The sequence below is a fragment of the Thamnophis elegans genome, chromosome 6 (assembly GCF_009769535.1).
Source record: "Thamnophis elegans isolate rThaEle1 chromosome 6, rThaEle1.pri, whole genome shotgun sequence".
In the NCBI taxonomy this organism is placed as follows: domain Eukaryota; kingdom Metazoa; phylum Chordata; class Lepidosauria; order Squamata; family Colubridae; genus Thamnophis; species Thamnophis elegans.
In genome coordinates, this window is record NC_045546.1 from 18,449,258 (window position 1) to 18,473,675 (window position 24,418).

At 37.8% G+C, this 24,418-nt stretch overlaps 1 protein-coding gene across 3 annotated transcripts; it reads right to left on the bottom strand.

Moving 5' to 3' along the window:
* Positions 1-2,238: 2,238 nt before the first annotated feature.
* LOC116510533 (protein NPAT) lies at positions 2,239-24,359 on the bottom strand. 3 transcript variants are annotated; one of them, XM_032220132.1, is made up of 18 exons: positions 24,119-24,359; positions 21,689-21,807; positions 20,840-20,900; positions 20,260-20,332; positions 19,033-19,073; positions 17,700-17,921; positions 16,744-16,825; positions 16,044-16,146; positions 13,878-13,969; positions 13,700-13,787; positions 13,309-13,408; positions 12,500-12,625; positions 9,968-11,569; positions 7,923-8,038; positions 7,720-7,825; positions 6,662-6,707; positions 4,542-5,628; positions 2,239-3,509 (listed from the first exon to the last, which is right to left on the bottom strand). In XM_032220132.1, the coding sequence occupies exons 1-18, from the start codon at positions 24,153-24,155 to the stop codon at positions 3,435-3,437; spliced, it is 4,176 nt and encodes a 1,391-aa protein (XP_032076023.1). In that variant the 5' UTR covers positions 24,156-24,359; the 3' UTR covers positions 2,239-3,434. The 3 variants fall into 3 exon arrangements, with proteins under 3 accessions (XP_032076023.1, XP_032076022.1, XP_032076024.1); XM_032220131.1 differs by having other exon boundaries at positions 2,239-3,512; XM_032220133.1 differs by lacking the exon at positions 21,689-21,807 and having other exon boundaries at positions 2,239-3,512; positions 24,119-24,197.
* Between the last annotated feature and the right edge of the window lie 59 nt (positions 24,360-24,418).

Below are 24,418 nucleotides of genomic sequence, written 5' to 3' on the forward strand. Positions count from 1 at the left end.
AGCATGGGACATATCCAAGCTAAATGTTACTAGGGCAGGAAGAACCTGAATCAATGGTCTCTCCAGCGGTATGAATACCCTGAAGGACTTGTCTCCCAAAGGCTGCTTCCGCTGACGCAAACTTGCCCAATTTGTAAGCTCGAACAAACTGGGATGGTGAAGCCCACATAGCCGCTCTGCAGATCTCTTCTATGGGCGCTTGAGTCCCCTAGGCTACTGTGGACGCGGCACTCCTCATAGAGTGGGCTCTGATACGGCGTGGTACCTGTTTAGACTGGAGCTGATAGGCAAGGGTGATGCAAGCACGCAACCATTGGCTGATGGTGGCGGAGGTGACTTTGCACCCCATGGTAGCAGGTTGAAAGGAAATGAAAAGCGATTCCAATTGCCTGAACGCAGCCATGCGCTTGATGTATTTGCGAATGGTTCACATCCAGCTTGTGCCATCTTCATTCCGTCTTGGGTGAGGACAAAAGTCCGGAAGAATGACTTCCTGGTTTCGATGAAACCAAGAGCTGACCTTCGTAAGAAATGAAGAATCTAAGCAGAGAACGACCCTGTCTGGATGTATGACACACAGGTCCTCCCTGACTGACAAGGCTGCCATCTCTGAAATCCTATGTGCAGAGGTGATAGCGGTAAGGAATACTGTCTTGAAGGTTAGGTGCTACAGGTCACAGGTATGAATTGGCTCAAACGGAGCCTTGACTAGAGCCCAAAGCACAACATTCAACTCCCAGGTTGGGTATCGATGAAAGACTGGGGGCTGCAAGTTGGAAGCTCCTTTCAGGAAGCTGCAGACCTTGGAATGATGTGCTAGGGATAGGTGGGCGCTGGGAGTGAGGACGGTGGACAGTGCCGCAACTTGGCGACGTAATGTGTTGGCCGCCAATCCCTGGTCTAATCCTTCTTGCAAAAAATCCAAAACTTGTGGTATAGAGGCTGAAGCGGGGTTTATCTGCTTAGGTACGTACCATTTTGCGAAGGCTGACCAGGTGGCCTCATAAATTCTGGTAGTTGATGGTCGACGTGCTGCCTGGATGATTTGGATGACCTTTGAGGAGAGTCTGTCCCTGTCTAGGAGGTCCCTCTCAAGTGCCAAACGGCTAATTGCAACCATTGAGGCTCCAGATGTGATAGGGCCCCCTGGATAAGAAAGACCTCCTCTGGAGGAATCCTCCACGGTTTGGTGATGGAGAGGCTCACGAGGTTGGCAAACCAGGTCTGTCTGGGCCAAAATGGTGCTACGAGAAGAACCGTTTCCAGAGTGAGGAAGTTAAAAGTTAAATTTCTGTTGATATTTTGGAATCACTTAAAACGTGTCCATTGGGCTAGAACTGAATTGAAAAATCTGGGGAGCCGGAAGAGGAAGCGTGCCTAAAAATATTTCAATTCAGTCCAGGGCAGTCAGACAGAATTTAACCCACGTTTGGACTCTCCAAGCAGTGTACAGAAAAACAGGATCTTTTTTATTGCTTAAACCTCTTGAAAAATACTTTCATGTGTTGGAAGTACATAGATTGAATTGTTAAAACAGCTGAAATGCTATTTTTGAATTCTTGGTAGTGTTATTTTTAAATATCTGGTAGATGTTGAATAGAAATACTGTATATACTCGAGTATAAGCCTAGTTTTTCAGCCCACTTTTTGGGCTGAAAAAAGCCGCCTCGGCTTATACTCGAGTCAGTGAAAAATTTGCCCGAAATGGAGGAGAAAAAGGGGCGGGGCCATGCCGCTGGGTGACACTCGTGAATGGCCCAGTGCCCCTGTGAGTTTCCCCTCCCTCTGTGTCAGTTTGCCGCGCAGCGCGCACCGCACCATCCCCCCTCCTCACGTTCTAATGTAATGCAGGGCTGTCTTACGATTCCCCTTCCTCCCCCTCCTGCCGCTCTGCAACGATGTCCCACCTCCTCCTTGTTATGGCAAGCAGCCACATAGCGATGTCCCACCTCCTCTGGTACAGTGATCCAATGATAGGAATCACTGTGCCGTGTGTCATAGGAGGCGGGACATCGCTCCCGCGGCTGCACGGGACATCATCATCACAGCGGGACATCAGCATCATGAGGTGAGTGAAGTATTTCATTGAATACACCGCTAGTTTACTGTTTTTCTTTGAAATAAATATTCAAAAACATTATTGGTATCTATTTTTATTTTTGAAATTTACCGGTAGCTGCTGCATTTCCCACCCTAGGCTTATACTCGAGTCAATAACTTCTCCAGTTTTTTGTGGTAAAATTAGGTGCCTCGGCTTATATTCGGGTCGGCCTATACTCGAGTATATACGGTATCCAACCTTAAACAAAGTGAACCTGATCTATATTTAAATATCTTTGTAGTTTTAATTGAATGCAGTCATTACTGCTGTTACCCTCTTCATACATTCAAGGCTAAAAGAGAGCCTTGTATATACATGCCTGACAATTTACAACCAGGGAAATGAGGATTTTACATTATATAAGAGAGTTGCCAAGTAAAAAGATTGTTCAGATTCTCCTCAGATTTCTTCTGCAAGGACACAGGTGCAGCATGCACCAAGAGCTATACTGATTGAGCAGTTCTGCTTTTCCACTCATGCTGTTTTAATTGTGTGAGATACCCACTACTGCAAATGATGCCACATCCTCAGGATATATATTTCAATTTTCACTTGCTTAAACAAGCAAGAGTTTAACAAAATTAACTCTGTACCCCTCAAGGCAAAAACCACATCCCTAAGTAAATTCTATTGTGTAAATGAGAAGTCTGTTAAAATATCTATGTATAGTAAGAGTTGAAAAGTATTTATTATGATAGATTACTGCTAAGGGGAAAAAAACAGAAAAGGAAACAGGAAAGTTCTCAATACAAAATCAGCTGAGGTTTTCTGCTACAGACCAAGCATTACAGTATATACTCACAGATAAACCCACTATGGATAAGTTGAACCCAATTTTTGAGGGGATGCTTTTTTGGTGCCTACTGTAAATTCTCAGATCATCTGCAAGTATACACAGTAAATCTATTCATCCATATCCAACTCTATGAAATTTGCTTTGATTAAACCATGGGGTCCAATCCTAGGCACACAATCTAAAAACAGCCCACAATTCAGAGGTCTTGGTTCTAGGCATTTTTATGATAAGGTGTCTGACACCATGAAACCCTGCTAAAACAATTCTAGAAGAACATAGTCAACACGTGGTGTTAATAAAAGTAGCATTTTGTTCTTTTACAACTTGAAAATCTGTACAATAATTACATGACAAAATAAACTACAAATTTAACATAGAACCTTCAAAGGCTCACTTAGAAAACCTCCATTAAGTTCTTTAGATCCAGGATGATTTTTGTTTCAGAAGTTGAATTTTGATGGATTACGCAATATAATCCTAAATTTGTTCTCCTCTTCATCAAGTTGAAGAACATCTGTGCTTGAATACAGCTGGCATTTATTCATCATAATGCAATGATAATAAAAATTTATCCACATCCATTCCTGCAGGAAAGGCAATTGGTAATTTCTTCTGCTGAAAAAGAAAATAATATATATAAAAATATTTATTTATGGCTAAAATCTCCATAGAACAGATCATTTAAGCTCTCATCTTCAGCAATGCCTATGTTCAAAAGCATCAAACTTTTTTCTTCTGATAGGAAGACTGCTCATGCTCCCTTTTTGTAAGATGTATGCTAGGTAGCACAAGGAACTATTCTTCGTAGCACCTAACTGCAGGATCCCTTATGCCACGGGTGTCAAACTCGCCGTGTTACATTGCCGTCACGCGATGTTTTTCCCATTCAAGGAGCTGGGGTGGGTGTGGCCTGGGTGTGATGTATCCAGCTGTGGGCTGCCACTTCGACACCCTTGCCTTACGGATTCTAAAGTAATTGCAGTTTTAAGAATTAAGCTTCAGCCTTAAGCACTGTTGTCAGTATCATAAGCACTAAGCCAGTTTATTTAACAGCTGTTTCATACCAATCGGTGATGATGTATTATCACTATAAGTAAGAACTTATTCTATATCAAAATTATTGATATTTTCTAATTTTATATCTTTTAGGAAGAAGTTACTTTTAGTCCTATCTTAATCAAATTCGTATCCTGAAAATGGCCGAACTTAATAGATAGAAAAGAGAAAGGCTATATGCCATAAACCATTACAAAGACAAGAGGAGGCTTTTCTTCCCCAAATTATAGGAATACAAGTAGGAATTGTAGGGAAGCTGTTCCTTGTCCACATGTAGAATACACTGGAATATTTCCCATAATTTGCTGTTAAGGGATTAATTGAGCCAATTTGGTGCAATGGTTAAGGCACTGGGCTAAAAACAAGATCATGAATTCTAAACCTGCCTTAGGCATGAAGCCAATTGAATGACCTTGGTCCAGTCCTACCGTCTTACCCTAAGAAGAAAGCAAGGACAAACCACTTCTAAAATATGATTAAAAGACACAGGAGGACAAAATGGGGGATTAACTGTTATTCTTCTATTCGTAGTTCTCTGCCAATCTAGAAATAAAGTCATGCTGTTAAATTAAAAAAAAAACAGCTTACCTTTATCTTCTTTTTCTTTATGGGCAGTGCAAAATTCTGAACATCCTTTTTACTTGTAGTCCGGGAATTCTTTTCACAATCCACCGAGTCTTCCTGCTTTCTTTTTTTCGCTGCACTTCTTATAGACTTAAACTGTTGAGAATTGTCCTTCAGTGGAGTAGTTGTACTAGTCCTTGCAATAGCGGCACGTGAAAGTATCATCAAAGTGTGGGCAGCCATGCTAACACTGTTTTCACTACCTGTTTCACTTGCTGGGCTACAAGCCGGCAGATCAGGAGTAGCTGGAGGAACCATGATCCTTGGTGTTGTACTATCTTCATTATACCTTTTACAGGTTGGGGTCCTTATATCAAAGGTATCGTCTGAATGTCTATCACTAGTACCTGAAGGTGTACGGGGTAGTGGCAGTTCCCCATTTTCAGGTAGCTTACTAGCAGGACTATGCCTTTGAATATCATACAGCATTTCCACAGCTTGCTTAGTTAAAGGACCGGTCAAGCTATTGACTTGACTGGGAGACTTTGTTTGCTCTTTTTTAAACTCCTTTGAGGGTAAAACGACTGTGTTTTTATTGTTGGCATTTGGTTGAAGCCCCTGTTTTTTAGTTACTTCCTGAGCCAAGGAACAATTCTTCTCATGATGAAGACTTTGTTGGCTGTTGGATAAGGATGCCACCTCCTGAGTTTGTGGGACAAGATTCTTTTCTAATTCATTCTCTTTGTTCGCTGTCTGCTTTCTTAAAATATCCGATGCTAGTCCTGGACCTGGACATTTTTTCTCCAGTTGGCTTTCCTTTACAGCTAAATTTTTGCTAGTAATATCTGGCTTACATAAAATTCTTGGCAGAGTTCTTTCACGTTCCCTCTTGCTAGGTTGAGTTTTTGTTGATGAAAGCAGAGTATTAGAAGAGCTTTGACAGAACTTAGAATTCTCATTCTTTTCTTTTTGTGATGCTTGGGTGGTATCAAAGCAAAGCACTCTTCTGTGACTGCCATTTTGTTTGGAACCTGGGCTTGTAGTATCAGCTGCCACAGTTTCTGGCTTCTTTTTCAAGTCCACACAAATATTCTTGTCTGAGTTTCCAATTCTGGGGGAAAAAAAGTATTTGGCAACTTTGCATGAAATTTCTATTTTTATTATTTTTGCTATCCAAAACCACTGCTCAGTCCTGAAATTGGTTTGAACTCAATCACCTCTAATAAATAGATTTAAGGATGATATAAAATGTTAAACTTTTTAAAATTGTTTTACTTTATTGAGATGAAGAGAAGAATGCATAAAAGCATATGTTGTTTAGATGTCTATGGAGATTCTCAATCACCCAAGGTCATGGTTGTCCCTAAGTTGTTTTTTCTAAAAGGCAACTGAACTGTTTTCCCCGAAAATGTTTTGTTTCTCATCCAAGAAGCTTCTTCAGTTCTGAAGTGAACCGTTTTCAGAGAAAAAAAAAATCCAAAGTCCAGTTGCCTTTTGAAAAGCATCTTTGGGTTATTTTGTTTAAGAATATTATTTTTATTTATTTTTCCTTTTAACTTTTACCTATATGTATTTGTAGCATACACAAAAAAACAGTTAGAACTGTCTCCTCAGAGTATGTGACAACACTACTCTGAGTCATTGAAAATGATTAGCATGAAGATCAGAACACTAGCCTGAAGTGATTTCAGGTAATACCTTGGCTTATGGCCAATTCGTTCAGGGACTTTTCAGTTACAATGGTGCTGAAAAAATGGACACAAACGAACCCTTGAAATTCTGGCCATTGAAGTAATAAATCATGTGATTGTGGTCTGGGCACTCAGGATCCCAGCTCACAATTACAACATCCTGTGATCAAGATTTGTGATCTTCTCTGACCGCTTCCCATGAGAAAAATAAATGGGAAAGCCCACAGGGAAAGTCATAAATTGCTCCCACCCCAGCAATGCTTTCTCAATTCCAGATCACTCAAATGAAGAAATATGTATGAATTGATGTTTGTCGGTAACTCCCAAGATTATATTCTGCAATTTTGTAAACCGAAACAATGGCTGCTGGTTATAATGAAGATCAGCCAGTTTATACACTTCTCCATGTCCAGCAATAATACAAGCTAAGAAATACCACACTGCATAACTGACCTCTGAACTCGAGAAACAGGTTCTGATCCACTGAACACTGGCTTTCCTAAATGATTAAGGCAAAAGAAATATTTTTTACTAATAGCATTCAAGAAGCATTGTTTTAAACTAAGTCACAAAATATTTTAGGGTTTCATTTTGAGTACAGAACCCACATTTTATTTCTCAAGACACTTTTAAAAAATTGAAGTGCATATAAAAAAATTCACGAGGGTATGAGTCTTTACAGTCTTCCTTAATGACTTTTTCCTACTCTCTAACCTGACTGCTCTGAGGTAGTGAGAGATAAGAGCCTCTTGCAGATTTGAAGATGTGGATGAAACTGCGTGGGTTTCAAATAAGCTAACGCCGAAGTAAAATAACTACTTGGAAAATAGTTGCAAATAATCCATGCGGCATGGTATAAATATTCTATAAATCAATCATATAATTCTCAACATTTGGGCAGTCATATTTCAGCACCCAGAAAATTTCCCCAAAAGATGTGGCATAGCTGGTCATCACTGGCTGCCTTGAATGCTTTCTGGGTGCAGAAATGGAAAATACATGAAAGAGGATGAAAACAGCTAACTGCATAATTGAAACAGAGTTGGATTTCTTCAGCCAAGACTGCAGCTGCATATAGAGCTAAACATTTCAAGCCCTTGAGCAATACAATGCTCAGTCCAGAAGAACTTGTAAGCCCAGCATTTGGTCCAGCAAAAGAAAAGCTTCTCCATCTATGTCTAGCTGCAAATCTACACTGAAAGTTGTTAATTTCCAGATATGCAGCACAATTCTTTGCTTTTGATCTTATCAATCCCAAACTGCCCTAAAACATTGATTCAAGACTCCCTTGGATCAGTTAACAAAGCATTGACTGCAGGCTGAGGATTCTTTAACCCAAACCTTTTCAGTAATAGTAAAGAGCCTGAAAAGCCCAAGGAGACAAGATGGAAATTTCATAAATGGCTCAATGACTACAGGATGGAACACAAGCTGCCCAGAACTATTATCTGAGATCTCATCTTCAGCAAATGGAACTAATACAACCTTGTGCTGTTATGCCCTCTGCTTACCTCCTCCATTTGATTTACTTCTTGGCATCCTGTGAGATTTTGGAGGAAGAGGAAGCTTAGGAATACCTCCGCTGCTCAATGAAGTGTGCACTGGCATACGCAGAATCTTTAAAAAGTGAAAGGAATAGCAATCAAGTTTTCTAAAAGTATTTTTAACTTTAAAAAAATGAAAACAAGTGTTATTTTTCAAACACAGCATTTACCTGACGGGAAGGATCTGACAGTGCGTTTCCATTTTGCCCCATTATAGATACAGGAATCATTCCTACCATTCCTTGCAATACAGGCTGTATCGGAGAAGCAATTATAATTGCAGACCCTAAAAAATTAAGGTATCCATGTGAACTATATAATTTTATATTCATCTTTTTCACTCTCCTAAAAGTCAGTGAAAATACTGAAGACAAATTTTGATAACTGAAGCTATGTAAATTTAACCTAGTAACCTTAGAAGCTATATTTAAATAACTTTAAGCAGTCCAGAGAAAGGACAAGCTATGAACAGCAAAAAATGTAGTGCCAACTAAATAAACTGACTTTAGTTTGATGATGGTACAATGAAAGGTTACAGCGCTAAAGAAAAACCAACAGCAAATTACAACACTTTCTAAAAGCAGGTTCACATAGTTTTTTCCCACCTGGAGTAAGTCTACCTCAGCTTTGCAGTCTTTCAGAGGAAGTATCACCCCCGCTGATGCAGTCAAATTTTTTATTAGCCATTTATTTCAAATATGAAAAACATGGCAAAGCTGAGTATAAACAAGAAGTAAAAATGGAGGTGTAAATGGACATGAACAAATGAATGAGGTCCATCTGTATTGCCTCTTTGAGAAAAGCAGGGCTGGTATCATTTTTATTCCTTGTGAGGTTCTAGACTTCCTTTCATTTTGTTCTTCTATTCTCATCAAGTGCCTTTTACTAATTTCTGAAATATAAACTAGACTGCACAGGTTTTACCTCCCCAAAGCCTCTCCAAGGTCTTACATAATCATAACTACAATTATTATAGGCATGCAGAGAACTGGACAATCCAGGAACGGTTTGTTCTAGAGAATTCTAGGACAATCTGCTTCCTTTGGGATTGTCATGTTCCAAAGGGGGAGTTTCTCCAAACTAATTGCTTCAAGATGTTTTAGATATGTAATATGGCAGATGGGATCTTTTGGGATCAAACCACCTTAAAACCACTTCTAGTTCAGACTATTTATTGAACTTCCATCTAAAAAATTACATGATCTGAAGGATAGATATATAGATTTCTAATATAGTTCCCATCTCAATTTTTGCAAATCCACCATTTATCACTTCCAGTAATGCTTAAAAGTTTGTGAATCGTGTTGAATTTGCTAAGTTTCTGCATAAATATTACCTAAAATGTGATCTGTTCTCCACACAAGTGGAGAAAATCTCTATGGAGATTTTATCCATAAATCAACATTTATTTTTTCAATACATAAATGAACAAGTATGCTTTTAATTCACTAAATTGAATTCTCTTTATCTAGTTTTAGGACTTATATTGAAATCATGTTTTAGGTCATATTTATGTAGAAATATTAAACTTCAAAGAAGCTCACAAACTTTAAGCATTGCAGTATTTATACCAGACATATTATATTGTATATGCTTCAGTCAAAAATACTGTGTAACTCACACTTTTAAATATAAAATCTACTATTAGAATTTTTTAAAATATTGGAAGAATGCTGAAGAAAACTCTCAATTTGTAAACAATTGAGCATTAGCTATCAAGAAATAGTAGAGATTAAAAGATTAGGCAAACCTTTACATATTGTTATTGTACTTTATTCTATGAAATCAGGATATGACTTCCAGCTTAAGTTTAGTCGCTGCAAAAACCAAAAAAGGCTTCTATGTGAGCCTTTCTGTGTGAATATTTTATTGAATCTTTTATGGTCCTTGATTTTGATCAAGTCAGAAAGTTAATTTCCATGACCCAACTTTGGTTTGGTTTTTTTATTAAAAATCCAATGGACACTGGTGTCACAATGCTAAATGATATGGAATCAAGGGTTCAAGAATTGCCAATAAAAGCCAATTCACTTACAGCAATTGGTTACAAATCATGATTCAATCACCATCATGTAAATTTTGTCCATGTCATTTTTTTTTAGTATCAGTCTCTATAATTTTATTTGACGATTTTAAATTACCTTCAACCAACAGAACATTGAAATCCAACTGTTTTAAAATCCAAGCAAACATTTAGTTGTCCATAAATAATTACCCTGTGAAAAGTTTGGAGACATTGGTGGGTTCATGGCAAACAAACCGTTTGTCCTAGGAGGTGTCCGTAACTGTGGTGGCATTGGGACTTGTGATGCAAGAGAAGTTGAATTGCCCGGAAACATAACTAAATTTGATGGAGTAACATTAGTACTCAATGCTGTCGGCTCAGATATACAAGAGGCAATATAAACACTATTGGAGCTTCCAAAAGATGTGCTTGTGGCTGGCATCAGTTGGATAAATTCTCCATCCTTGGAAACATTACTTGTGCCAGCAACTGAAAATACTGTACAATCTTCATTTTGTATGTTGAGGGAACTCACAACAGAATCTTGAGATCTGAGAACCAAAAGATTCTGTTCTATCAGAGCTGAATCTCCAGGCCTTTCAGACTCTTCGGCTGTTACAGATTTAGATGTCCTTGTCATCTTGGATGGCGATTTAGCTGGAGAAGACAATATTATAGTTGGTACGTTTTCCCCTGTAATGCTGGAAACAGCATTGTTTAGTTCAGTGTCTGATGAAATGAATGGATCATCACTTATAATAATATTTAAAGAAACAATATTAGAAGGCTCTGCACCAGTGCCTTGATTACTAGATGAAACACCCCCAGTAACTTTGTTTCCTGGGCTTGTTTCATCTGCTGGATCTGGACGTGGAGAATGACATTCACTGGATGTAGTGGGATTGGCCTCAACAGTTGTTTGTGTAGGTCTTTCATTATCAGAAGTTAAAAGTAAGCTCTCGGCATCTGCTTTTGTAGATGATGATGGTTCCTGCATTTCTACCTGTGTTATTTCAGTATCCTCCAATTTCTGTTTTCCATATTTTAAGCAAGGCTCTGGGTCTGTAGCTGGAGCATCCAAATTAAGACTATTGGAAGTACCAACAACTTCAAGCTGGAGCTCTACTACATTTGGACTGGACGCTTCAACCACAAGTGTTGTACAAGGTTCTGATTCCAACTTATTTGAGCCTTGACAATCAGAAGAACTTGGACTGTTTCGGTTGTGCTGGGCAGATACAGGAAACACAAATTGGTCTGTGACCTGCTGTAAATTTTCAGCAATTTCTTTTGAATGGCTGCAATTCACACTAAGTTTGTTCACTGTTTCACTTTCATCAGCTTTCAAGGAAGCAAGCACTTCTGCATCTGTTTTTTCACATAGCATATGATTTGGCAAAGAACAACTCTCAGTTCTATCGGATAAAGCTGTTTGTGAAGTATCCAGCTGATTATATGGCAAATCAGGTAAGTTCTGAACACTTTGACATAATACATCCTTTTCAATTCTATAATTCCTTGTAGCTGTTCCTTGTTTGCTGTAAGAATCTAGACTGTGCTCAGTACCAGGAAACTGATTTTGCTCAGATTCAAAGGTAGGTTTTGGCTTAATTCTTTGGTCGGGTGTCTCCATTTCAACTGATTCACTTTGATTTCTCATTTCAGAGCCTGAAGAAAATTCTCCAGATACTATAGTTTGTATCTTTATATGTTGTTCTAAAGTCAAATCATGTTCACTGCAACTAGTCTTTAGGACACATGCTTCTTTTGAATGATTATCTGTATATGATAGACTTTCATGGGAATTATCATCTGCAATATAAAAATAAAATGAATTTAGTAAAAAAAAAACAGATTTTAAATTGAATTATTAATCTTCTGTATATTTTTGTCAGGACAATGTTTCTTGACAGTTATTTTTAGCCTTTTGGGTTCTAATTTTTAATGACAGACTGAACTAGAATCTCTAAAGGATGAGCTCAATAATATCAGGATAAAAAATATCCCTGTCTACCTTTTGCAAAGGACATATTTTAGAGCACAGTATAAATCTGCATTACTCATTCACTGAATGCATTTGGAATATTGTATGCAGTTGTGTCATTGCCTCTTAAAAAAGGATATAGTGGAACTGAAGAAGGTCCTTTCTGCAAGAAAGTCAAAGAATTGGTAACAAATAATCGTGGTTACATATGAATAAATAAATAAATATAGTAACTAGATATAATGCATACAAAACTATACATTTGAAGCAAACAAGAATTCTCTTTTGCCTCAAGGCAAATCAGAAATGGATTTCTTTCTTTCACTATTATGAAAAAAGTGATATATAATCACTAAAGTCAACATTTTAGCAATGGCAGGTATTCTAAGCTGATTTATGGAGAAGGAAAAACGGTATTAGACAGACGTCAGGCTATATAAAACAATCCTTAAGTTTTTAAAAGGAAGATAGAAACTTAATTGTAACTCAAATTTCAATTCATCAACTTGCAGCCTGACCTTATATGAATTTGCAAAAAGCTAATTCCATGTATTTCAAAAGGAATTACTATTCTTTGCACAATAAAGACATATTTAGCATATTATAATCATTATGAAATCTTCTGGACCCACAGATGGTATTCAATTTTATAATAGGCATACTATTACCCCAAATATCCATGATTGTATGTCTTTAAATCAATAATAGTCTTGTATGTCAAAGAAACCAGATACTGGAAGTATTTTGGAAATGCTTACCAAGTTCCTTAGTGCCAATATAGCTTTCAAGTGCTTTTAGGTTTTCTTCATCCACCAACATTGAATTATCTGTTCCATTCTGTGTAGGAATACCCTGAGAAACATTTCTACAATTCTTCGTTTTACCTGTTTAAAATAAGAAAAAAGTCCTAACTTCAACATAAGGTAGAAGAATCCAAATCAATTCCTTAAGGGTACATTTTTTGTCATCAACTTCACACTTGAAACCATTATTTAGAAATTATGTTTGGCCCAAAATGAACAATATTTGTAGAGGGCGCAATCTAATCTATTTGATAATCTAAAACTCTAAGTAAATTTGCACTGAAATCTTAATAGAATTATTTTGATGGAAGGCAATGCAAAAACTACTTGTTTGTATGACAGAAATATCTAAATGACAAACAATAAAGAATAGCTTTTCAAATCTCCCCTAGTTATGTAATTTCTAATAACATATTTTGGAATTCTAGAATTGCAGTTAAAACACTTTTGAAAAATGCAGGATGGGAAAAACTGAAAAAGTATGAGAATCTGCATTGGAACTGTGAAATTATATGACAGGAAAACTATACTATCATTTTAATGAAAGAGTTCAATCAGACTAGTAACTAAAGTTCTTGAGATATCAGTTTATATTTTCGGTTAAAATACAGTATATGGACCCAAAGGGTTGATTTAGTCAAAGTGCAAGTCTTTCATACACTCAAATAGTTTTCTTCTCGGTCCCACTGAGTTCAATGCAGATGACTGGAAATATCTCACCATTGTAAAAACCCATGATATTTAAAGTGAAGAATAATCCATACCAAAATCAAATATATCAAAGAGTCCTTGAAATGCTGGATCTGATTCTGTTTGTTCCAGAATCTCCTGGATGGCTTCTTCTGTCATGTGAATTTCACCTTGCTAGAGTGTAAAAATAATCAAATATCAGTTAAAACATATTAGTTTTCTCTATGTGAGCAAAACGATATTCTGAAAGCTGGTGCACAATAGGCTATCTATCAAATTCAAAGATTCACAGAAGTACTGTTCTTTGTGGGCCTGTCTTAATCAGAACTGAGAAAAGGAGGAAAAAGTAGGCAGACAAATGTACACCCTGCAGCTTAGCAATTTATGTAGCTCTTTGAGCAAAACCCTAATTTATTTGCTACTTATAAGACCCAAATACTGTATGAATTAAAATCAGATAGTTACCTGAAGACCAAGTAATTCATCAATCGAAGACTCTTGTATTGTTGGACCACTTTCCACCTGTTTTGCTGTATGAGACATATTGCCATCGCTGAGAAAAATGAGTAAATATTTAGTATATTTCAGAAATACTGTAACAATAAGGATCTTGAATAGTTTTTTTAAAAATTAAATCTATTACCTGCCCAAGAACTTATTAATATTTTCAGCTAGCTTCTCCTGAAGACATTTGCTGCTTAGAATTTTCTCTCTGGCATTTTCAATAATCATTTGCTAGGAAATAAATTCAAAGTAGTCCAAATTTATGTTTTTATAATGTTTACAAAAGAAAAATTAACCCTATCAGCATCCTAATAATCTCTCACCTCCGGTAGGTATACTCTCCCATATACTGTATAATTTCTTAACTGGCACATCAAATATGACATGTGTATTGATCAGCTAAATCTTAAAAAGTAAGAAATTGTTCCCAATGTCATTAATTTTTTTATTTGATTTGATTTTGATTTTAATTTTATTTGTATGCCGCCCTTTTCCCTGAAGGGACTCAGGGCGGCTCACAACTCAAAGGGAGGGAAAAAAACAAAGTTACAAAAAAACATAGAAACCATACATAGTTAAAAAAACAACAACACAACAATCATACCATTCGAGTGGGGCAGTGAGTCTTTAGCCCCAGGCCTGTCGGAACAGCCAGGTTTTAAGGGCTATGCGGAAGGCCTGGAGAGTGGTGAGGGTATGAATCTCCACGGGGAGTTCGTTCCAGAGGGTCGGAGCAGCCACAGAGAAGGCCCTCCTCCGGGTAGTCGCCAGTCGACACTGGCCGGCTGATGGAATTCGGAGGAGGCCTAGTCTGTGGGATCTAATTGGTCTAGTGGAGGTAATTGGCAGTAGGCGGTCTCTCAAGTACCCAGATCCAATACCATGAAGGGCTTTGTAGGTGACAACTAGCACCTTGAAGTGTACCCGGAGATCAACAGGCAGCCAGTGCAGCTCGCGGAGGATAGGTGTTACGTGGGTGAACCGAGGCGCACCCACGATCGCTCGTGCGGCTGCATTCTGGACAAGCTGAAGTCGCCGAATACTCTTCAAGGGCAGCCCCATGTAGAGCACGTTGCAGTATTCCAGTCTGGAGGTCACAAGGGCACGAGTGACTGTTGTGAGAGCCTCCCGGTTCAGGTAGGGACGCAACTGGTGCACCAGGCGAACCTGGGCAAATGCCCCCCTGGTCACAGCTGACAAATGGTGTTCAAGAGTCAGCTGTGGGTCCAGGAGGACTCCCAAGTTGCGGACCCTATCTGAGGGGCGTACTATTTGACCCCCCAGCCTGAGAGGTGGAACACTTGGCCAATTAGTAGGAGGGAAGCACAGCAGCCACTCGGTCTTATCTGGATTGAGTACAAGCTTGTTAACCCCCATCCAGTCCCTAACAGCCTCGAGGCCCTGGCACATCATGTCCATCGCTTCATTGAGTTGGCACGGGGCGGACAGATATAGATTTTTCTACATACCTCTAAACTGTAGATGCAGTTCCTTAAAAAGGAAAAGACCTAAGGCTGTATTTGTAGCACGCATATGATACAGGTAGTCCTCAACTTACAACTGTTCATTTAGTGACTGTTCAAAGTTACAATGGCACTGGAAAAAGTGACTTATGACCATTTTTCAGTTACAACCTTTTCAGCCATTCCCCATTATCATGTGATCAAAATTCAGATGCTTGGCAACTGATTCATACTTATGACCACTGCAGCATCTTAGAGTCATGTGATCCTCTTTTGTCATATTCCCTCAAGCAGTCACCGAGGAAGCCAGATTTACTTAACAACCAAGCTACTAAATTATCAACTGCAGTGATTCACTTAACTGTGGCAAAAAATACTGTGAAATGGTAAAAAAAATCACTTAATAAATGTCTCACTTAACAATTGAAATTTTGGGTTCAATTGTGGTTGTAAGTCAAGGACTACCTATACCTACGCAACAATTTGGATTATGAAAGTCATCCTGTAAACTCCCAACCATCTTCTGCCATAATATTCTTGCCATACAGCTAATAAGAGCTTATTCAATTTGACCACAGCCTTGCATTGAAACTCTTAAGGACTAAAAATATTTGCCCAAAATGCTATTAGAATCCCTACCCCGAAAGAAAGGAATAGTATTTCATGCTAACATGGAAAGTTTTAAAAGAGAAAAATCTCTGTACATCAAGTCATATATCAAACTGGGATAATTAAACCAAAAAAGGAGGAGGGTAAAAAAAAAAAGGGAAATATGAAGTTTGTTTAAAAAAAATATGGCTTACGGGAAGGTCACCATCAATACGTTCTAGTTGCTCACTTACTTCTTCCATGGGCGAGCTTTCTTTTTCCACTAGAGGAGACTCTCGTAAGCTACAATTAGACAAATGTGGTCCTGATGCGTTACTCCTTTTCTTCTGGGAGTCACTGAAATATTTTAATTATTGGATGGGAAGAACATGTTATTAAGGCTACAACTTCATGTGCTTCTGCATTACCTTATTTATTCATGCTTCATGTTTTGTTCAACATTACATTAATATGTTTCAGATAAATCCAATGAATCCAGTGGAATTGTAATGGAATTGGATGCATAATTTGCAGTCCAGGTGGACATTGATAGAAAGCAAATGTGAGATGTAATAATTTGACCCAAATTCATAAACATGTCAGTGGAAAGGAGATTAATATGAACCAAGGACCACGTACCTCTTCTCATTTTTCACACCTTTCCTTATGCACAAGATGTACATTCTGAATAGGCAACATAGCCAAGGTGGCGCAGTGGTTAAATGCAGCACTGCAGGCTACTGCTAGATCAGCAGTTCAGCGGTTCAAATCTCACCGGCTCAGGGTTGACTCAGCCTTCCATCCTTCCGAGGTGGGTAAAATGAGGACCCAGATTGTTGGGGGCAATATGCTGACTCTCTGTAAACCGTTAAAGAGGGCTGAAAGCCCTATGAAGCGGTATATAAGTCTACTGCTATATGTTACACTATAAATACTTAAGCTGGAAATTGTTACCTTTTTCTTTTTCCTGGAGACAATACACTTGAGTTAAGCTTTCGCTCTTGGAGTGCAGAAACCAAAGTGAGGGACTCACCCGCTTTTAAAAAAAAGCATTTAAGAACAAAATTATATTAAGCATTGATTTGTTTAAGATGTTAAGGGTATCAATAATGAATCATCATTGTCAGTACTAAGAAAATGAGTGTAATACTGATTGGAAAAAACAGCACTCCCTTTTTGAATTTAATTTAAACGTGAGATGTATAAAAACCTAAATAAGAAGAAAACAACTATTTTGTGCTAGTTGAGAACACAGCACAGTTTAATTTTCCATTGGAGAATGTAAGGCAGGGGTGTCAAACTTGATTACACTGAGGGCCACATCAGGATTGTGTTTGACCTTGGAGGGGACTGGTGGGTGTGGCCAGATTGGGAATGGTCAGCTTGACATCATTTGTGTTGAGGGTGCCTGTGGTAGTCCGAACATTCTGCCAGTGAAAACAGGCTCCCAAGCTCCGTTTTCGGCTGTGACGGACTCCTGCAGAGCTCAAGAGAGCCGCATGTAGCCCTCCTGAGCTCCGTTTTCACTAGCAGAGGCACCATGGGCTAGTCCTTCACTGTTTCCAGGCCGGGCCTGTGGGCCAGTTCTAAGCACCCCACAGGCCAGCTCCAGCTCCTGGGCCTTGAGTATGACACCCCTGATGTAGGTGGGACTTAAAGGACCAGAGAAGATGTAAGGAGGCTCTTCCTTAATTTTATATAGCAATGATTAGAGTATTTAGAAACAGAGGGGATCACATACAGTAAGGTAAGGGTGAAAATAATATTTTATTTTCAATGGAAACAGTGTTTTTATATTCCCTATATTTCGTGGCAAAAAGGACATCCTATACGGTTATAGTCACATGGCTTTCTCAACAGTTTCCTTATAGTTTGTATCCACTATTCAAGAAAATGTTCAGTAAACTTACTATTAATTTGCCTTTCCTGAATTTGGGCCTGGTGTGCAGAAGGATTCAATGTTGTCTGAACGACACTTGAAGCTGGTTTAAGAACAACCTGTGTGGCTGTCATTGTAGTGGAAGTTAGTTGTCCTGGCTGAAAAACTGCAGGTGATGATCCTAAATTAGAAGAGGCTGACTGTTGAAGGCACTTCTGCTTTTTCATCTCTGCAATTGCACTTCTAGTGCGACCTTTAAGTAAATATTAAAAAAGAAACACAGAAACTTACATTATTTATTTGGCAAATTTATATGACTACCCATCTTATGTATATGACTATGAGCAAAGTACAGTGTCTAAAAATGCATAAATTATTAAACAAACATAATTAGATGCAACTAAATTAAATGTTTGATAATTTCAGGAGCCAACTAAGTTTTAGAGTCAGCTTTGGCATTGAAATAAAGGTGATTGTTTTTTGTTCCTTCACTCATCACTAATTTTGATCCAGAAAGCATTTATTCATCTGTTGGCAAGGCATTAATGAATGCTGTCATGATACATATTCCAGTTCAGGAATGTATGCCACATTTTAGGATTATATAATCTAAAATGAATGGAAATTTACTGACTTAATACATGGCATTTTTTTGGATCATTTCTAGATTGGCGTCATAGGTGTATCTCCTGCTATACCTTCTGATTATTTTTGTGGAAAGAAGTGGAGAAAGTATGTTTGCTTGCTTATTTATTAAATTCGTATGTCAACACAATCTACAAGGATTGTCTGTAGTAAACAGCAATAAAATATCTAAATATACAATATTAAAATATCCACAGTAAGAATTTAATAATACACAACAATATGGAGCCATAAAGACCTTAGATATCTTTATCAGGTCATTTAAATAGCTTAGATCATATCAATTATCCCCAAATCCTTTTGGGAAAAGCTATTTTAATCAACTTTTGGAAAGCTATAAGAGGGGGGCCTTCTCTAACTGCCAAAGGGAGGGTCTAATTGCTATTATTGCAGGGGGGGGAGCATCTTCAGGCCTTAGCATTCCTCAACTCATATATAGAAAACTAGAAAGCCTTTTCCAGAAAAATGGAAAAATATTTCACAGAGATGATAGAAGAAAATCTAGGGAGACTGTGCTGGTAAATAAATATCTAACATCTGGGTCTTGTATCCAATATTTATATTATATAGTCCAATATAAAGCAGCTACACTAGCATTCTTTGTTAGAACAATGTCTCAGTGAAATTAATGAAATTGATTTCTAAGTAATTATGATTTAACTGTATGAAAGGCTTTTAATAGTAAACTCAAGCCACATAAAATAGTTTAAAATACATACTCCGTTGATTAACAGAAAATCCAACTGAATTCTGCATGCTCCTGCAAAAATTGAATGTTTAGTTTGTTAAAATGTAACATATAAGTACATAAAAATTATATTTAGAATATTTATGTGACAACCACATGTAGAGAGATACTTGCAAAAAAAAGTTTTGGTTGATAGATTTCTTATTTGTTTTATTTTAATATCATATAGCATAGGAATCAGTTCCTGGCAGCAAGTACTATCCTGTGATCTTGAACTATACTGAGATGGGAAAATGCTGAAATTGTGCAAACTTTAGGGCAATCTCACCAATGTAGTGGGAGGCTACATAATACTTTAGCAACTACATAAACACTGTAAAAATTGAAATTTTGAGTGATTTCAGTGAAGAGCATGAACTCTCATAAAGTGTGATCTCACAAAATTACAGTACAAACATTTAAAATGGGACATTTATTTTTTTAAGGGCTATAGGAATTACAATCTTGCTGGTATCAAACAATTGACTGAGGACTTCATATGGGTGTTCTGCAGTTATCAATATCTGCTTTAATTTGACACATTATATACACATTTATCTCATGGATTTTTTTAAAATGACACTTTAAATTTTTTTTAAAAAGCAGTTGAATTATTTTAACTAAGACCATAATAATTTACTTAAATGACAATGCTTATTAATTTAATTTAGTAGCTTTATACACCATTCTAGTTGTCAACTGAGTAGCTAGCATTCCTACTGTATATGAATATGATGGAAATAACAAATATAATCATCAATAAACAATATTAAAAATATTCATATACTGAACAATTATACTCTTGAATAAACATATATTCTTATACAAGTAAAATTCCTCTTGAATCACCTCAAAGTCCTATTGAAATAGTCATGTTTTAATAATTTCTCTGAATCCCAATAGTGTTATTTTAGCATTTGGATATTGTTTTATAAGATGAAGATTTTATAAAATATAATGGATAGCATCCAATTAATTTTTTTTATGCTAATGAAGCAACATTTGTCAGTAGTGTTCAAGAAGGGACAATTTCGCCTGTTCCTCACCACTGCACCCTTAACGAGAACCACACTGGTTTCATTCAACAAGTTAGGGTTGTCCATGGGGACATCAATATGAAAAAACTGCAGTATCAAGAAAGCATGTGAAACTGAATTCTCAATTAAAAGAATATAAGCAGAGTCAGATTTACAGACGATTTGCACTAAATTCAAATTACCTGATTTGAGAAAGTGTATAATCTAGCTTCTTCCATAAAGATGACATCATTGCTGGAACATCATTTGTTGTTTCTTGAAAAAAATTATATATACTTTTGTAAAAAATTTAAAAATATTACAAGTGGAAAATCTGTAAATCAAGTTATTCAACCAATAAACTATATTTCTAATATCTAATTTATTTGATATTTGATCTCTATTTATTTCATTATTTTTCACTTAATGTGATTGCTATTGAGGCGCTTTTCCTTTCTGCTGCTTAATGATCAATGTCATTTAATTTTATTTTTCTAATTGATATGCTTTTTCCTATTTCATAACTACAGATAGTCCTTGACTTCATTTAATAACTGCCTTGCTTAGCAATGGAAATTCTGATCCCAACTGTGGTCCAAAGTTAAGAGCTTATGTCTTTAAGTCATATTAAATTTATTTAAAGAGCATGATTTCAATGCTTCCTATGATTCAATAAATATATAATTTAATTGTATAAGATCAATAATCTTTCAATATAGTCAAAGCAAACCAATGCTAGCAATAAAATGTGGCATGTATTTCCCACTGTTTACTCACACCTACCTTTGGATTTCATGGTTATGTACTCATTCAATATGGTAATCAAGTTTTTTCCAAAGAGAGACTGAGAAGAGAAAAAACAATATTAAACTATATCATAAAACACTGCAAAAATGTCACTGCAAAAGTGTCAAGTAGTGACAGGCAGAAGATATCAACTACATGAAGCAGAGTAGAAGATCAGCTTCATATGAAAACTATAGCTATACCCTATTATAACAGAATCTTGGAAATCTGATTGTGCTACCCCTATTCTCCTTCCTATACTCCAATGAATGAGAGGGGCATTGTGAATTGCTTCTAAATATTATGTGCTTCCCAGGGGTTAAAATGTTTCATTCCCCTGCCTAATATTGGTTCTTACATATTTGTCACAAGGTCATCTCCTTTACTCTCTACATATGATAAGGTAGGAATCTGAGGGAGGCCACTTTCAGGATTGGCCAATTCAATGGCAAGATTGCTCTTGTTTGCCAGACCTCAGCATCCATCCCTGATGTCATTGGGTCTTCACTGTCAAAATACTTCTTGGAACACCCAGGAAGAGCATCCCCCTAGAGATCTCTACAGCTCCCACCTTGCTCGTCTGCAAGAGATCCCTAAAAACATGACTCTTCTTGGTTTATAGTGTTTGAATGCGCTCCTTTAAATTGGCAATGATATGGAACAAAGTTGCTTTGTTCTCTCAGACAAATATTGACTTCTTTGTGTCATTCTGGAGTTGGGAAGCCAAGGTAGTCAATAAATAAATTAGACTATACATTAATTATTCCAGACACGCTTGAAAAAATGTAGCAAGATTTAAGACATTATAAAGAGAAATACTTTTTTCTGAAAATAAATGCTACTTACTAGTAAACAGGCTGGTACAAAGCCTTCCCCTGTACAATGCTCTGCATATTCTTTTAAATCTGAACTTTCCAGTATAAATGCTCTGCATGTGACTAAAAGCTTTTCTTGCTGTAAATAACCTGAAAATACAAGCATTTTTTTTCTAATCTATGCATCATTATGAAAAGAAAAAAAACTTTAACATTTGTTAATATCAAGGTATATGTTCTTGTTTTAGAGGCATTTATCTACCTGGAGTTGTAAATAAAGATGTACACATAATATTCCCCATGTTACTTCAAACAACACTTTCTGTGTATGGTTGTGTATGGCTATCAGTTTTTATTAGTTTTGCCTTTGTCTCCCTCCCTGTTCTTTCTACAATGTTTATGTTTACGTAGTTTTTAATCTACTATCACTGTATTTTATATTTTGTAAATAATTTTAAATGCCTTTGTATAGGAAGTGAGTCAATCTATTTAATAACTTGTGGCCTGTTTTCAGAAATACTCTCCCTTTAAATGTAAACAAATCTACTCTGCATTATTTAAGGTTGCACAATTAAAATGGAAAGCCTCACTTGATGGAAATAGATTCTGAATGATTCTGCATTTAGTAGGTGACAATTTATACAAAAACTTACAGTAACATTTAAATAAACACGGATTATATTTTGTACACACATGCAGTGTTATATTTTCTGAAGGATGTGCATCATAGCATAAATTCTAATCTGTTCAAACAATTATTTGTAGCCCTTTTGATCATCTTTCTGCAAATCTTTCAACTTTATGGACTGGCAACAGTGCCAAAAATACTATAAAAACCATAGCCCAATAAACCCACAAATGGATTATTCTAATTTAGCTATAAATACAAAACCTTTGGGGTGGAGATAGTCTGCCCTGATTAGACAAAAGAAAACAACAATATTGTACAATGCAAATATCCCAAAATATAAAGAAGTTATTTCAGCTACCCACTTGCCTCTGTCCAATGTGAAAGCTTGCATCTACTATTTTATATATTGCCTTTAAATACCCAAGTGTCTGGTTGAATTTCAGCTCTTCAGTATTCAGAGAGACCTTCCACAAAAGCGTCAATAATTACAGGTAGTCCAAAAGTTACGACCACAACTGAACCTAAAATTTCCATTGCTATGTGAGAAATTTGTTCAATTAGTTTTGTCCCATTTTATGACTTTTTTTTTGCCCCATTTGTTAAAAGAATCAGTGCAATTCAGTGGTGGATTTCAGCCAGCGTTACTGCTGGTTCACTCGTGCCTGGATTTTGCGTGCGCGTGCTGGATGCACAGTTCAATGGAAATTGTTCTGCGCATATGCAGAACTAAAAAAAAATAAAAAAAATGGCAGTGATTGGGGAACTGTTCGCTGCCAGTTTCGTGCCCCAGGCTGGGATGCCATTACCGGTTCAGCCAAACTGGTAGGAACCCATCTCTGGTGCAATTGTTAAGTTAGTAACACAGTTGTTAAGTGGGTCTTGCTTTCCCATTGACTTTGCTTGTCAGAAGGTGGCAAAAGGGGAGCACTTGATCCTGGGACACTGCAACCATCATCAATATGAACCAGTTGTCAAGCATCCGTATTTTGATGATGCGACCATGGACCGCAACCGTTACAAATGTGAAAAATGGTCGCTTTTTTCAGTGCCATTCTAACTAATCAAGGAGAGAAGCAACTAAGGAGAAATTTCCTGACAGAATAATTAATTAGTGGAACAACTTGCCTCTGGAAGTTGTGAATGTTCCAACACTGGAAGTTTTTAAGATGATGCTGGATAACCATTTGTCTGTAGGGTTTCCTGCCTGAATAGGGGGTTGGACTAGAAGACCTCCAAGGTCCCTTCCAACTGTTATTCTATTCGAACTCCGTACAGTCACTAAATGAACTGTTGTAAATCGAGGTGTGTGTGTGGTTGTGTATAAAAAAGAACCAACTCCTCAAACTCAATCTGGTGAGGCACCAAACGATGCAAAACCTTGTCGTATTTTAAGGACCAGTCAAGTTTGGCAAGGAAAGCAGATCAACAACAGCCACACGGAGGGCGGGCTCCGAGGAAGAAGTTCAGGAGGGAGAAGGGCGCGAAACGTCAACGACCCTTGGGTGCGATTCTGAGCGGAAGGGCCTGGCCGCCTCGGAAAGTTTCCCCGTCTTTCCTTTGAAGAAACGGCGGGGTGTGTGTGTGTCTCCCTTACAAACCTGCCAGTCCTACACCGGCGCTGCCCGTCTTCCTACGACGCCCTGAACCCCCGAATCCTTTCACTCTATAGCCCGTTGGCCGAATGAACCCAGGCCGCGGGGCTCAGCATTTCGTCCTGAGTGAGTCGTGCGAATGATCCATAAAAGCGGGTCAACTGAATCAACCGGATGAAAGAAAAGCGAAGAGGGCCGCGCCTTCTTCCTTCGGACCCCCGTCGCCCTTCGCGCTTACCTAGCACCAGACGGGCCACGTCAGACGGCAGTAACATGGTGAGGGGGAAACGACAGGACTCCGTCTCCTCACCCAACGCCGGCGGGGCGAGAACGACCCTTCACCCCCACTTCCAGCACGGCGATACGGATTCCCCCCACCCCACCCTCCCCCGGTTTCTCAACTCGGGAAAGGCGCCCAAAACTTTCCCTCAGAGAGAGAGAGCGCGGAAGCCCCGACCCGCCTCTGCTGTCTTCGCTTCAAGGCTTCCGATCCGACAGCCACAACAAACGCTTTTCCGCTTCCGGGTGGGGACGGGCA